This window comes from Quercus suber, unplaced genomic scaffold, assembly GCF_002906115.3.
Source record: "Quercus suber isolate HL8 unplaced genomic scaffold, Cork oak 2.0 scaffold_1103, whole genome shotgun sequence".
Lineage (NCBI taxonomy): Eukaryota > Viridiplantae > Streptophyta > Magnoliopsida > Fagales > Fagaceae > Quercus > Quercus suber.
The window spans coordinates 34,147-47,434 of NW_027070508.1; the positions used below are offsets into that span (position 1 = coordinate 34,147).

At 36.9% G+C, this 13,288-nt stretch overlaps 2 protein-coding genes across 5 annotated transcripts; both read left to right on the plus strand.

Annotated features, from left to right (window-relative positions):
* LOC112023312 (BTB/POZ and MATH domain-containing protein 1) lies at positions 1–2,927 on the plus strand. The gene is made up of 2 exons (XM_065769289.1): positions 1–592; positions 2,180–2,927. The coding sequence occupies exons 1-2, from the start codon at positions 126–128 to the stop codon at positions 2,736–2,738; spliced, it is 1,026 nt and encodes a 341-aa protein (XP_065625361.1). The 5' UTR covers positions 1–125; the 3' UTR covers positions 2,739–2,927.
* A 5,192-nt stretch (positions 2,928–8,119) lies between these two features.
* Positions 8,120–12,644, plus strand: LOC112023386 (uncharacterized). 4 transcript variants are annotated; one of them, XM_065769281.1, is made up of 4 exons: positions 8,120–8,786; positions 11,457–11,904; positions 11,970–12,050; positions 12,142–12,644. In XM_065769281.1, exons 1-4 carry the CDS (start codon positions 8,353–8,355, stop codon positions 12,502–12,504), a joined length of 1,326 nt encoding a protein of 441 aa, XP_065625353.1. In that variant the 5' UTR covers positions 8,120–8,352; the 3' UTR covers positions 12,505–12,644. The 4 variants fall into 4 exon arrangements, with proteins under 4 accessions (XP_065625353.1, XP_065625352.1, XP_065625354.1 ...); XM_065769280.1 differs by having other exon boundaries at positions 8,120–8,783; positions 11,970–12,059; XM_065769279.1 differs by having other exon boundaries at positions 8,121–8,786; positions 11,970–12,059.
* The last annotated feature ends 644 nt before the right edge of the window (positions 12,645–13,288 follow it).

Sequence of the window (13,288 nt, forward strand, 5' to 3'; positions counted from 1 at the left end):
GTTGGTCAATCCCACCGACCAAAGTCATCGTTGAACCATTTCTCTCTCTAACAATTGACCAAATACTAGATTTTCTCACCGACCAAACATCGAAATTTTTATCTATACCCAGATCCTTGCTATAAATGGTACGCATTGTCTCTCCTAATTCTCAGCCGATAGATCCTTGTTGGGAGTCCATGTCAGCGAGTTCTTCTCCTTCATCTTCTTTGTCTTGGTCGGCTCCAACTCCGACTCCGATGACGACATCGACGTCGATGACCGAGACGGTGAATGGGTCCCACCTGTTCAATATCTCAGGGTACTCGCTCTTGAAAGGTATTGGGATCGGAAAATGCGTGGCGTCCAATACTTTCACCGCCGGCGGGTACTCTTGGGAAATTTATTTTTACCCGAACGGCAAGAATGAGCAGGACAATGCTACGTATGTTTCGCTGTTTATAGTTTTGGCGAGCGAAGGCACTGATGTGAGAGCGCTTTTTGAACTGAAGCTTTTGGATCAGAGTGAGAAAACGAGGCATAAGGTTTATTCCCAGTTCAGTAGGCCGCCGGATAGTGGGCCTTGCACGATCAGAAAACGCGGTATCATGTGGTAATCGATTATTCTTTTTAAATTTGGGTCTTTTTTTTGGTGGTCTTGGTTATAATTGCTATGATTATGATAGTGTTTGTTATGTTTATGTAGTGGGTTATTTATTTATTTTTGCTTATTGTGTTAATGCTAATTATCATGATTGTTGTTTCTTTGCTAAGTTTATTCTTAGTTGATGAATTAAATCCTGTAGGGCACTTGTTAATGAGTGTTACCAAGAACATGACCCAATAAACATAACAATTTTTTGAAACGGTTCATGTTAACGGGAAAATTGAAAAAGCTGTAGAAAAATTATTTACTTTTTTTTTATCTCCTAAAAACTTTTTAAAAATGGTTCACTAACTTTTCTCTTAATTAAATTTAATCACATGATTATTTTGAAATTATATGGCCATTGGAAAAGATAAATTAATATGGCCATTGGAAAAGATAAATTAAAAAAGTTGTCAAAATATTAATTACTTTTTTTTTCCCTTAATTAAATTCAAACATATGATTATTTATAATTATATGGTCATGGGAAAAGAATCAAAAGATAGAATCGTTTGTGCTTTAGTGAACAATGCTATTCAATTGGGGAACCTAATGTACTGTAGGACTACATATAAGGTACTGTACATAAGTTCTCTCTAAAAAGGTACTTCATTGGATGATGTTTGTTTGAAAATAGTACCCCCATGCGGCCATGCTTGCATTTGTTACTTCATTTTGAATGACTTAATGACTCGTGAAAAATTATCATGTTTATTTTTTTAAAATTAAACGCATGCCATTTACAAAGTTTCTTTAGTATAAGACACGGAGTAATTGCTCATATGATGCTAGCCCTGTAAAAAACACAATTATGCACAATGTTACCATTTTTATCGTTATAGTTAATAATAATTTGATTCAGTATAAGAGCAATTGCATGAATTGTGGACAGAAACCAATGGCAAGATTAGGAATTTTTGAAGTAATAGCAAGTGGCACTTCTTCTTTTTTTGTTGTTGTTGTGGAACTGGAAGTTTTGAAAGAGGTTGATATGTACAAGTGGGTGGTGGTATGCTTGTTGAATTTGATAGGTAATGGTTTTCTGGGCTTGAATTTTAGAGCTGAGCTAGGATTGTTAATATGAGAACCCCTTCTTGTTTATGTAAAGACGTAATTTCCTGGAAAATTTGTTTGTATTACTTTAATCAATAAAGCCTTTATTCCATTTAATGTTAGCTTGCTGGATGAGTAAAATTCTCGACTAGTAGGGGTCTGCTACATGAACTCTTTTCCGCCTCCTAGCTATATGACATAAGAAAGCCAAATAATGTATAAAATATATTTTTTGATAGGTACAAAGGATGTATAAAATATGAGGCAACAAGCATCTATTGTTAGACTCATAAGTTTCTAGAGAGCTTAGCAACAAACAATGTTAAAACAAACATATCCGTGAGAGTAAATTGAGATCAGTAGAATAATCTTATTATTCCATATCGCATTAGAATTAGATGGAACCAGACAGATGGGTTTTTCTAATTCATGAACTCTTTTTGAGTAGTTGTAAGGAGTTTTGAACTCTCTTATAGTTTTGTTTGTTGGATGTTGTAGGGGTTGCAGCCATTTTTTCAAAAGAACTGATCTAGAGACATCTGACTACCTCAAAGATGATTGTCTCAAGGTTTACTGTAGAGTAGGTGTTGTGAGATCATACACCGAGGGTCCTGAGATCTACTCTATTGCAGTACCACCTTCTAACGTTGGTCAGAATTTGGGGCATCTATTTGAAACTGGAAAGGGAACAGATGTGAATTTTGAAGTTGATGGGGAAACTTTTGCTGCTTATTCTGAAGGGCATAGTTCTGGTCCCTCACAGCGGGATAATGAAGGAGGTTCTAGGAGTCGTGGTAGGAGGTCATCTTGGCGGGATAATGGAGGAGGTTTTGGGAGTCGTGGTAACAGGTTGTCTCATCGACGGACCTCGACGTTGTCTTGTCGGAGAACCCAAGGTCCTTCGACTCCTTCCAATGAAGATGAAAACAATCAGCTCGGCCAATTCCTTGCAGAACAAAGAAAATTGCTTTTCGGTGTATTTTTATTTTTTCTTTTTCTTTTTTTTGTTTTTTGTCTTTTTGTTTTTTGTATTTTGGTAAGTGATGTAGGGGTGTAAGAAACTGCTCTGATGCTGCATCACACCGGCGGCCAAAGATTCTTGAGGCCCACTTTTATTTATTTATTTTTTGTTGCTAAAACCAACTTCTATTAAACAGAAGAAACAAACAAACAGTCTTTCCTCCAAGCATCACAAACTTCAGCTGGGAGGAAGGAGTTCCTATAGCAAAGTACACTGTTAATATCACATGTACACTTTGCAAGATAATGTGCTAAAAAATTAAGCTCTCTCTTAACCCAGGAGAAAGAGTAACTACAAAAAGATACATTCACATCACATGTACACGCGCACACTTTGAATGAGTAACTACAAAATGAGTGGTTGCTTAAAGATACTTTAAGCAACCACTCATTCAACTCATCTTTGTACTGAGCTTTCAATCTCCAGTTTCTGGTCTCTTTCATTTGGATTTTTCTAATTTTCTCAGTCAACCTAGCAATTTTGATATTACTAAAACCAAACACCTCTGTATTCCACTTCTCTAATGCATCACAGGTTACTTCTTGTTTCCTGCACAGTTTAAAGGCATCTGATCCTTTGAATTCGCTAGACCAAGCTTGATTTATCACCTCAAAGCTTCTCATCCCTTCCCAAATGTGAAAGGTCTTGGAGCACAAAAATTACTTGGATTATCTAACAACAAAGGACAACGATCTGAGTTAACAGCACCAAGGTGGTAAATAGTAGCTTTTGGGAAAATGCCTCTTCAACTTATGCCGCCAATGCCTCTGTCCATAACCTTTGTCTAATGCAACTTTTACCCCATCTCTTATCAGTCCATGTGAAAGACTACCGTTGGCCCCCAGGTCAAACATCAGTTCCTTGAGAAAATTTGGCGCTGAAGTTCTAGCTCTCCTACCTCTATCTTTTTCTTGATCATTGTTGGGGACGTTTTTGCGACAAAGGTCGAAAATGCGAGAACAACCCAAATCTCCCCTTGGGTTCTTTAGAAGTGTTTATTGTGGAGAATCAAGCCCAAAATTCCAAATGTATAATGAACAAAAGGCTAATGGTGCTTTGGCAAGAGAAAATCAAAATGCTTATAACAAAAGTGCAAAAAACCATAAAAACATAACAGGTATGAAATTTCGACCCACAGTCACACAGAAGAGGAAATTGAGGGAGGTCGTAAGGAAGAGAGGGAAGGTTCCCCTGTACCCATATTTCCACCCCCAAGCTTCGGAATTGTGAGAATGTTTCCTAGATCAATGGGTTTTGGTTCTTAAGTTTCAGCTCTATGGGGAAAACGTGTTTTAACATGTCTGAAATTTCAACCCGCAGTCACACAGAAGAGGAAATTGAGGGAGGTCATGAGGAAGAGAGGGAGGGTTCCCCTGTATCCATATTTCCACCCCCAAGTTTCGAAATTGTGAGATTATTGACCGGCTGAATGAATTTTTGCTCTAAAGTTCAGGTCTCTAGGTAGAACGTGGCTGGCTTCTTTATGAGCTGAAGAGAGAGTTTTATATAGAGTTTGGGGTGTTGCTTTTGACTGGTTTTTGAGTAGTGGAAGAGGCTTTTATCCCCTATGACACTATTTGGTTGTTTTGGCTTGGATTGCTTTTGTTTAGGGAAGAGTTTGGTATGATTTAAGCAAGATTTTGGAAATAAAGTGAGTTTTCTTTAATTGGTTGCCTTTGGTCAGAAATTTCAGACCATTGGGAGGGTCACCTAAGTGAGGGCTAGCAGATGGAGTTGGCCAACGGGAGACAACTATGTTTAAAGGAAAAAATGGTTTGGGCATAAACTTTGGGCCATAGTCACACAGAGCATAAAAGCTGTTTTGGAGTGAAAATTTTGGATACAAGACCTCATCCATGAGCCTGAGGTGCTACCAGTGTCCCTTGCCCACTTGGTAGCACACATGGGCTAGGCTCATGCAAAAGGTCCGAAAGGAACCGACCCATACCCTTCAAACCACACTTCCTAAATTTCCCCGATATGTCGCATGGGCTTGGGCCATGCTTAAAAGAATAAATAAAATATAATACATAAATTGAGCCCACAAAGAAGTCGGGCTTAGTTGAATCGGGCTTCTACGAAATGTGTCGTGAAAACGGGTATCAACAATCATCTATTACTAGATTGAAATCCCCCAGGCAAACCCAAGGCTACTCTATAACTAATAACATAGCTCCCAACTCCCAAGTTCGCGCAAGCCTTTCTTCATTTAGTAGAGTAAGGAAGACCATAAATCCAATCAATGCCCGTTGACATGCACCCTCATTAATCTTGACAGCCACAACATTTTTATTAAAATCAGCTACATCTACTTTGAAGTAATTTTTCCACGTCATTCAAATTCCCCCTGATCTACCGGCACTGCCTAAAACAATATTTTCTGCAAAACCTATGGCTTTCATGACCCTTTCCATTGTTTCGTCACCAGCCTTAGTCTCACTTAAAAACAATACTTGGAGGTTTGTCTCTTAACGAGTGCCCTAAGGGAGCGAACTATTGAGGCTTTGCAAATGCCTTAGCAATTCCAACCAATGCACCTCATGGAAGCAGTGCCGGCTCTATATGTAAAGCAACTGATGCGGCAGCCTAAGACCCCAAGTAGAAAAAAAGCCTCCAAATTTTAATTAATAGGTTTTTAAAAAATATACATATTATAATAGTATTAATTAAGTTCAAATATTAGCCAATGAATAAAATAATATTTTTTTATCAAATGAAAAATAATAAAAAAAATGTTATGTCCACAACATTTTTCACAACACTTTCAAAATAAATCCTAAGAAATAGATTGTTACAGGGTATTATTGTTGATAAAAAAATAATTTCAATGATGAGTTCAAATTAGAACCAGGAACAAATTAACACCTAAGATTTGTTATGAAAATATTATGAATGTAGCACTTCTAAAAAAAGAAAGAGCAATACAAAAAAAAATAAAAATAATACTCACAACATTTTCCACAAGTTGAGTTGACAAACTTCTTTTACTAGTTTTTATCTAAATCCACTATTAACATCACTTTTTTACTTACCACTATCAAATTATCAATCTGTCACGTAAACAGGTATGAAAGTTTTGTCAAATTTTTTGTCAATAGACTTTCAAAAAAAAAAAATCTACATGATTTATGTTAATTAGTAGTAATTTTGCATCTAAAACAAGATAATTGAATTTAAGTAATATTTAAATTTTTAAAAATCATATTTGAATTTATAAAATGTCTTAATTTCAGTTTTCACCCTAGGCCTCCAAATACATTAAGGCACCCTTGCATGGAAGGAAAAATTTTCACCCACAGAACATTGTACCATAGAAACCAACTCCACTCTCTTTGGGCCACAACTATAGCCTAGTATGAGGAGAAATGATGTCTTCCGTGTCAAAGTTGGGAATCAAATCTTAAAGCCCGAGATTTCCAATTCTCATATGAAAATGAAACTTCTGAGCTTATTTGAGACCCAATTGGAACTGAGCCACTCAATTAGTAGTGTTTCTTTTTTAACCCTAACACATATAATTGTTAGCCATTGGTTTAAGGTGAATAAAATCATTTGCTTACAAGACTTGCAAGAAATTTATTGCAACTCATGTAATTATTTGATTTGAATAAAGTACTTATGAATCTTATCAAAAAAAAAAAAAAAAAGATTGCTTATGAAAATCTTTAAAGTTCAAAAGCACTCGTTAATGACTAAATGAACTTGTCGTGCTATCAATATTCTCACGATATAATTTTATTTTTACACAGAATAATTGAAAGATCTTGTAATTTGAAAGATCAACGATCAAGCTTTCATCAAGCTCCACCTCCACCGCTCCATGGAGTCCAACAACACCCTCATTGTCCAGCAACGAATCACCGTCATTTCCTTTCAATACTTCTCCCTCAGTTTCACCGGCGATGACGAGAATCGCTTCGGTAAGCCCTCTGATACTTACCAGCCATTGTTACACTGCTCAAATATCTTGGATTGTTTACATGGCTTGCTTTGCATTTATACTAACAAATTGGGCGAAGATATCACCATTTGGAACCCATTTATCAATGAGTTCAGGAAATTGCCAAGCGAACCCATAGAGAAACTAGCTGCAGCTTTTTTAGCTTTTGGGTATTTTCAGATTAACAATGACTATAAGGTGTTGAGAGTTGTAGAATTTCAAGGTAAAGAGACACTAGCCGCGGTTTTTTTAGCATTTGGTATGATCATATTAACAATGACTATAAGGAGTTGAGGGTTGTAGTCTTGTAGAATTTCCTAAAAAGCTATGGCGCAACATTGCAGGGTTTGTCACTTGTTCATTGTGATGAAGGTGTGTTTTCAGTCTTGGTTTGCTGTGTGGGTGTGGTGTAAAGTTTTGGTGAACAAAACTTTTTAGGTAAAGCTGTGGAAAATGAACCCAGAAAATTCCGTATCTCAAGAAAATTCACAAAATTTCTTTGGTCTGACTTGGTTTTGTTATTTGTTGATTATTTCGTATCTCAAGAGTCAAGAAGTAAAGGGATTTTTAAACAGTGGAGTAAAAAGAAGAGTCTTTTTTCTTATAAATTGCCACTCGAAAATGGTAATGCGTTTGTTTGTTGTAGATTAGACAAGGGATTTGTTACAGAATTTTTTGCAAGTATAAACAATTAAACATGAACCAATTAAACACAAGGATCTGGATTGCTGTTTTGTTGGCCTCTCATCTTTTGTTAAAAAAATCATTTTATGATTTCTGGGTATTCAATATTCATCACTTGTAATGGTATGAGGTAATGGAAGGGTGACAAAAGGAAAAGAACTGTTTATAAAAAATATGTTTATAACTTTATGTTTATCGAGGAGAAACAGAGGAGTTTGGGAGGGGAAAAAAGAGAAATGGGGGGAAGAAAGAAAGAGACATGCGGGTAAGGAAAAAAAAAAAAAAAGAGGTTGGAACTTTATAAAAAATGGGACCCAATTTGACATGTGGGCTCCACATGTTGGAGTGAAATTTGAGTTTTTGTGAAGAAATCTAAACTCAGTTTTTTTCCCAAACGAATTGTAGTGTGAGTTAAGTAAGAAATAAAGAAGAGATAGGAGAATTGAGTTTAGTTTTAGAGTCATGAAAACTGATTTAAGAAAATTGAGTTTGGGTAATGCTTCAAGCCAAACAAGCAGTCATTTTCCTAACTTGTCACTGTTAAGTAAAAGTATGATTCCACTTTTTTATCTTTTCCTTTTTCCTTCTTTCTTTCTTTCTTTCTTCTGAGTTCCACCGGTTTTTTTTTTTCTTTTTTTTCTTTTTTTTTTTGCTTTTTTCACTGCTTCTTTCTTTCTTCTTCATATCCACTCTACCACCGACAGTTTTTTTTTTTTCTTCTTTTTCTATTTTTTTTTCTTTTTTTTCTTTTTTTTTTTGCTTTTTTCACTGCTTCTTTCTTTCTTCTTCATATCCACTCTACCACCGACAGTTTTTTTTTTTTCTTCTTTTTCTTCATTCTTTCTTTTTCTCTCTCTTTCTTTCTTTCTTTCTTCCTTCTTCTACTGAGTTCCACCATGTCACTAGTCAATCCCACAGTTCAAAGTCATCGTTCAACCATTTCTCTCTCCAACAATTGCCCAAATACTAGATTTTCTCACCAACCAAACATCGAAAATTTTATCTCTACCCAGATCCTTGCTATAAATGCGACGAATTGTCTCTCCTAATTCTCAGCCGATGTTTTCTTCTTCTTCTTCATCTTCTTTGTCTGGGTCGACTCCGACGACGACGACGACGACGACGACATCGACGTCGATGACCGAGACGGTGAATGGGTCCCACCTGTTCAACATCTCAGGGTACTCGCTCTCGAAAGGTATGGGGATCGGAAACTGCGTGGCGTCCGATACTTTCACCGCCGGCGGGTACTCTTGGGCAATTTATTTTTACCCGGACGGCAAGAATGTGCAGGACAATGCTACGTATGTTTCGCTGTTTTTAGTTTTGGCGAGCGAAGGCACTGATGTGAGAGCGCTTTTAGAACTGAAGCTTTTGGATCAGAGTGGGAAAGAGAGGCATAAGGTTCATATCCAGTTCGATAGTGGGCCTTACACGTTCGGAAATCGCGGTCAAATGTGGTAATCGATTATTCTTTCTAAATTTGGGTCTTTTTTTTTTTTGGTGATCTTGATTATAATTGTTATGATTATGATAGTGTTTGTTATGTTTATGTAGTGGGTTATTTATTTATTTTTGCTAAGTGTGTTAATGTTAATTATCATAATTGTTGTTTCTTTGCTAAGTTCATTCTTAGTTGTTGATGAATTAAATCCTGTAGGGCACTTGTTAATGAGTGTTACTTGACCCAACATAACAATTTTTTGAAATGGGTCATGTTAACGGGAAAATTGAAAAATCTGTGGAAAAATTAACTACTTTTTTTTTTCCTCATAAAAACTTTCTTAAAATGGTTCACTAACTTTTTCCTTGATTAAATTCAAACACATGATTATTTTGAAATTATATGGTTATTGAAAAAGTTGTCAAAGTATTAATTTTTTTTTTTTCTCATAATTTTTTTTTTTTTAAATGGTTCACTAACTTTTCCCTTAATTAAATTCAAACATATGATTATTTTGAATTATATGGTAATGGGAAAAGAATCAAAAGATAGAATTATCTGTGCTTTACGGTCTGTTTGGTTCCCGTAAAATATTTTCTAAAAAATACTTATTTTTCGGAAATGCTATTTTCCGGAAAAGGAAAATATTTTCATGTGTTTGGTTGTATTATGAAAATTATTGTGAAAAATATTTTCATGTGTTTGGTTCTATTAGGAAAATGCTATTTTCCTACCATTTTTTCACATTTTCTGGCAACAATAACAACAAATTCCGGCAACAACAACAAATTCCGGCAACAACAACAACAACAACAACAACAACAACAAAAAATTTCGACAACAACAACAACATTGTCGTCGACGGGATCGAGGGCGATGGTTCGAAGTCGAGGTCGAAGGCGATGGTTCGAAGTCGAAGGTCGACGAGATCGAGGGCGATGGTTTGAAGTTGAGGTCAAAGGCGATGGTTCGAAGTCGAAGGTCGAACGCAATGGTTCGTCGGTCGAAGGCGATGGGTCGTCGGTCTCGGTCTGGGTCGACGGTCTCGGTCTCGGTCTGGGTCGAAGATCGGTAGGTCGTGGGTCTTCGTGGGTCGACGGCGAGTGGCGGTGGGTCGTGGGTCTTCGTGGGTCGACGCCGAGTGGCGGTGGGTCGCCGGAGCTGGGCTCTGGGTTCGTGGCTCTCTCTTCTTCTTCGCGGGTCGCTCCGTTTCTTCCTTCCTCTCTCTCTGTTTCTTCCTTCCTCTCTCTCTCTCTCTCTCTCAATTTTTTCCGGAAATACTTTGAAGTGAAAATGGGTACTGAAAATGATTTCCGTTGGGTTAGGGAAAATTAGAAGTGATTTTCCGAAAAATTTTATTTTCCGGAATAGCCAAACACGCGAAAACGTGGAAAACCATTTCCGAAAATCATTTACTCCCAATTCAAACGCAACCTTAGTGGACAATGCTATTCAATTGGGGAACCTAATGTACTGTATGACTGCACCTAAGGTATTGTATATAAGTTCTCTCTAAAAGGGTTCTTATACATTATTTCCTGGCAAAAACTGTTCAAAATTTGTGTGTATTACTTTAATTAATAGAGCCTTTATTCCATATAATGTTAGCTTGCTGGATGAGTAACTTTCTCGACTAGTAGGGGTCTGTTACATGAACTCTTTCCCGCCTCCTAGCTATATGACATAAGAAAGCCAAATAACGTATAAAATATATTGGTGCGGGCACCACATGATAGCACATCTGTGGAGATTATCTTTATCATTTATGTTATCTTTATTTGGGTTTATCTTTAGTATTGGATTATCGTATTTGAGATTGTTAGGATTATCCTTATCATTGTGATTCCTGGAAGTTGTATATAAAGTTTCAGATAATTTCTTTTGAATTTTACAGACTATTATTATTATTATTGAGATTATTTGCAGATAATGCATTGTGTTTGTTTGGTGGTGATTCCAAACACCTTAGGTGGGAAGCCTAAGGTCTACGGTAGCACTAATCTTGGTGGGAAGCCTAGGTTGTCCTACATATATATTTTTTGATAGGTACAAATGATGTATAAAATATGAGGCAACAAGCATCTATTGTTAGACTCATAAATTTCTAGAGAGCTTAGCAACAAACAATGTTACAACAAACATATCCATGAGATTAAATTGAGATTAGTAGAATAATCTTATTATTCCATATCGCATTAGAATTAGATGGAACCAGACAGATGGTGTTTTTCTAATTCATAAACTCTTTTTGAGTACTTGTAAGGAGTTTTGAACTCTCTTATATGTAATTCTTTGGCTAGATAGATATAATTTCATAGATGAATACTTTGAAAATGTAGTGGCGATAATGTTTATTTATTGTGTATGGTTTCATTTTGAACTATTGAAGAGATTAATAGAAGCAAAATGTAATATTTGTGACATCTAATTAGTTCACCATATTTTGTGTCGTGATAACAAAATCTTGTTGATTAGGCGTGATACCTGCCATGGACTTTTCAGGTGACAACTATGTTTGATTCAATGACTACTATGTGCATCTTGTGGGCGTAATGTTTTTATGCTATCATGTTATACTTATGACCTACAGGCAATCATTTTCAGTTGTATACCTTGGCTCCATTTCTCATTTAATGTAATCAAGTGCCAAATGTGGTATAATAGTTTAGTTTGCTGGATGTTGTAGGGGTTCCAAGCGATTTTTCAAAAGAACTGATCTAGAGACATCTGACTACCTCAAAGATGATTGTATCAAGGTTCACTGTAGTGTAGGTGTTGTGAGATCATACACCAAGGGTCCTAAGATCTACTCTATTGCAGTACCACCTCCTAACATTGGTCAGAATTTGGGGCAGCTATTTGAAACTGGAAAGGGAACAGATGTGAATTTTGAAGTTGATGGGAAAACTTTTGCTGTTCATTCTGAAGGGCATAGTTCTGATTATGAAGGTTCATTGCCTGAAAGGACTGCTTCTCAACCCCCTAGTCATGTTGAAGACCCTAGTGGTTCTTTCCTGGAGAGGTACCCACAGTTTCCTCCATGGTCATGCCAAGTGAAGAATCAAGATGGATCTATCAGATGTATGCAACTTGAAAGGCCAAAGCAAGCTCCAAATGTTCCATGGACCGGCCCGGTATGTTTTGCATTCACCAAGTGCTTTCCACTTTCGGTGCATTCCTTATAGTTCTCTTCATGCAGATTGGGGCTGATCTTTTTGATGAGTGCATGTTGATGATTGAATCTCTAAAACAAGCTATTTATACCCAATCGGACCAAAAGGTCTCTTCGGTGTGTTCTTGCTCTTTTATCTTTTGTAGATTCCATGTTTGCAATTTGTGAAGTTGGGTTCTAAGATCATATATCCTTGCAGAGGGCCCAGTTGGCAGAGTCTTTTATTCAAACTTTGGAGAAATGTTTTGAAGCGCTTAGAGTTGGAGTTGGTCCCTCACAGCCGGATAATGAAGGAGGTTCTAGGAGTCGTGGTACGAGGTCATCTAGGCGGGATAATGGAGGAGGTTCTGGGAGTCGTGGTACGAGGTTGTTTCGTCGAAGGACCTTGAAGTTGTCTCGTCGGAGAACCCGAGGTCCTTCGACACCTTCCAATGAAGATGAAAACAATCAGCTCGGCCGATTCCTTGCAAAACAAGGAAACTTGCTTTTCCTTGTATTTTTGTTTATGTTTATGTTTATGTTTTTTCTTTTTCTCTTTCTCTTTTTGTTTTTTGGTAAGTGATGTAGGGGTGTTTAAAAAACTGCTCTGATCACACAGCTGCATCACACTGGCGGCCAAAGATTCTTGAGGCCCACTTTTATTTATTTATTTTTTGTTGCTAAAACCAACTTCTATTAAACAGAAGAAACAAACAAACAGTCTTTCCTCCAAGCATCACAAACTTCATCTGGGAGGAAGGAGTTCCTATAGCATAGTACACTGTTAATATCCCATGTACACTTTGCAAGATAATGTGCTACAAAATTAAGCTCTCTCTTAACCGAGGAGAAAGAGTAACTACAAAAAGATACATTCACATGTAAACACGCACACTTTGAATGAGTAACTACAAAATGAGCGGGGTTGCTTAAAGATACTTTAAGCAACCACTCTTTCAACTCATCTTTGTACTGAGCTTTTGTTAAGGTCCAAAATTTCACAACAAAGTTCATTCCATAAAAAATAAAGAAGGCCTAATTCGTGCAGCAAGAAGAATCGACATCAAGGCCTTATGTATGTTCAAATTTTCAGCAAAAAAAGGCCATTAAAAGGTCCAGCAAAATCCAGTAAAAGAACTGGGCCGAGATCCCCAGAGGCCGGCAGAGGCTCAGGATCTTCAGGACGTGTAGTACAGCTAAAGTGGGATTGAGACAGCTCAAAATGAGTACCACGAAATACAAAAAATGAAGAACAAATATATCCTTCTCAAGCACCCAGTGGTGCAGCAAAGAATCAAAAAGCTTGGAGAGTGACAATTCATGAATAAAAGGCTGGTACCCCGGAAAACCCAGAATGAAGAACTATA

Bases quoted from the DNA above. Each gene is read 5' to 3' on its own strand.
- LOC112023312 (XM_065769289.1), top strand. From the start codon at position 126: ATGGTACGCATTGTCTCTCCTAATTCTCAGCCGATAGATCCTTGTTGG. The intron at 593-2,179 runs GTAATCGATTAT...TGGATGTTGTAG, and splicing joins AGAAAACGCGGTATCATGTG to GGGTTGCAGCCATTTTTTCA.
- LOC112023386 (XM_065769279.1), top strand. From the start codon at position 8,353: ATGCGACGAATTGTCTCTCCTAATTCTCAGCCGATGTTTTCTTCTTCT. The intron at 8,787-11,456 runs GTAATCGATTAT...TGGATGTTGTAG, and splicing joins GGAAATCGCGGTCAAATGTG to GGGTTCCAAGCGATTTTTCA. The intron at 11,905-11,969 runs GTATGTTTTGCA...CTCTTCATGCAG, and splicing joins ATGTTCCATGGACCGGCCCG to ATTGGGGCTGATCTTTTTGA.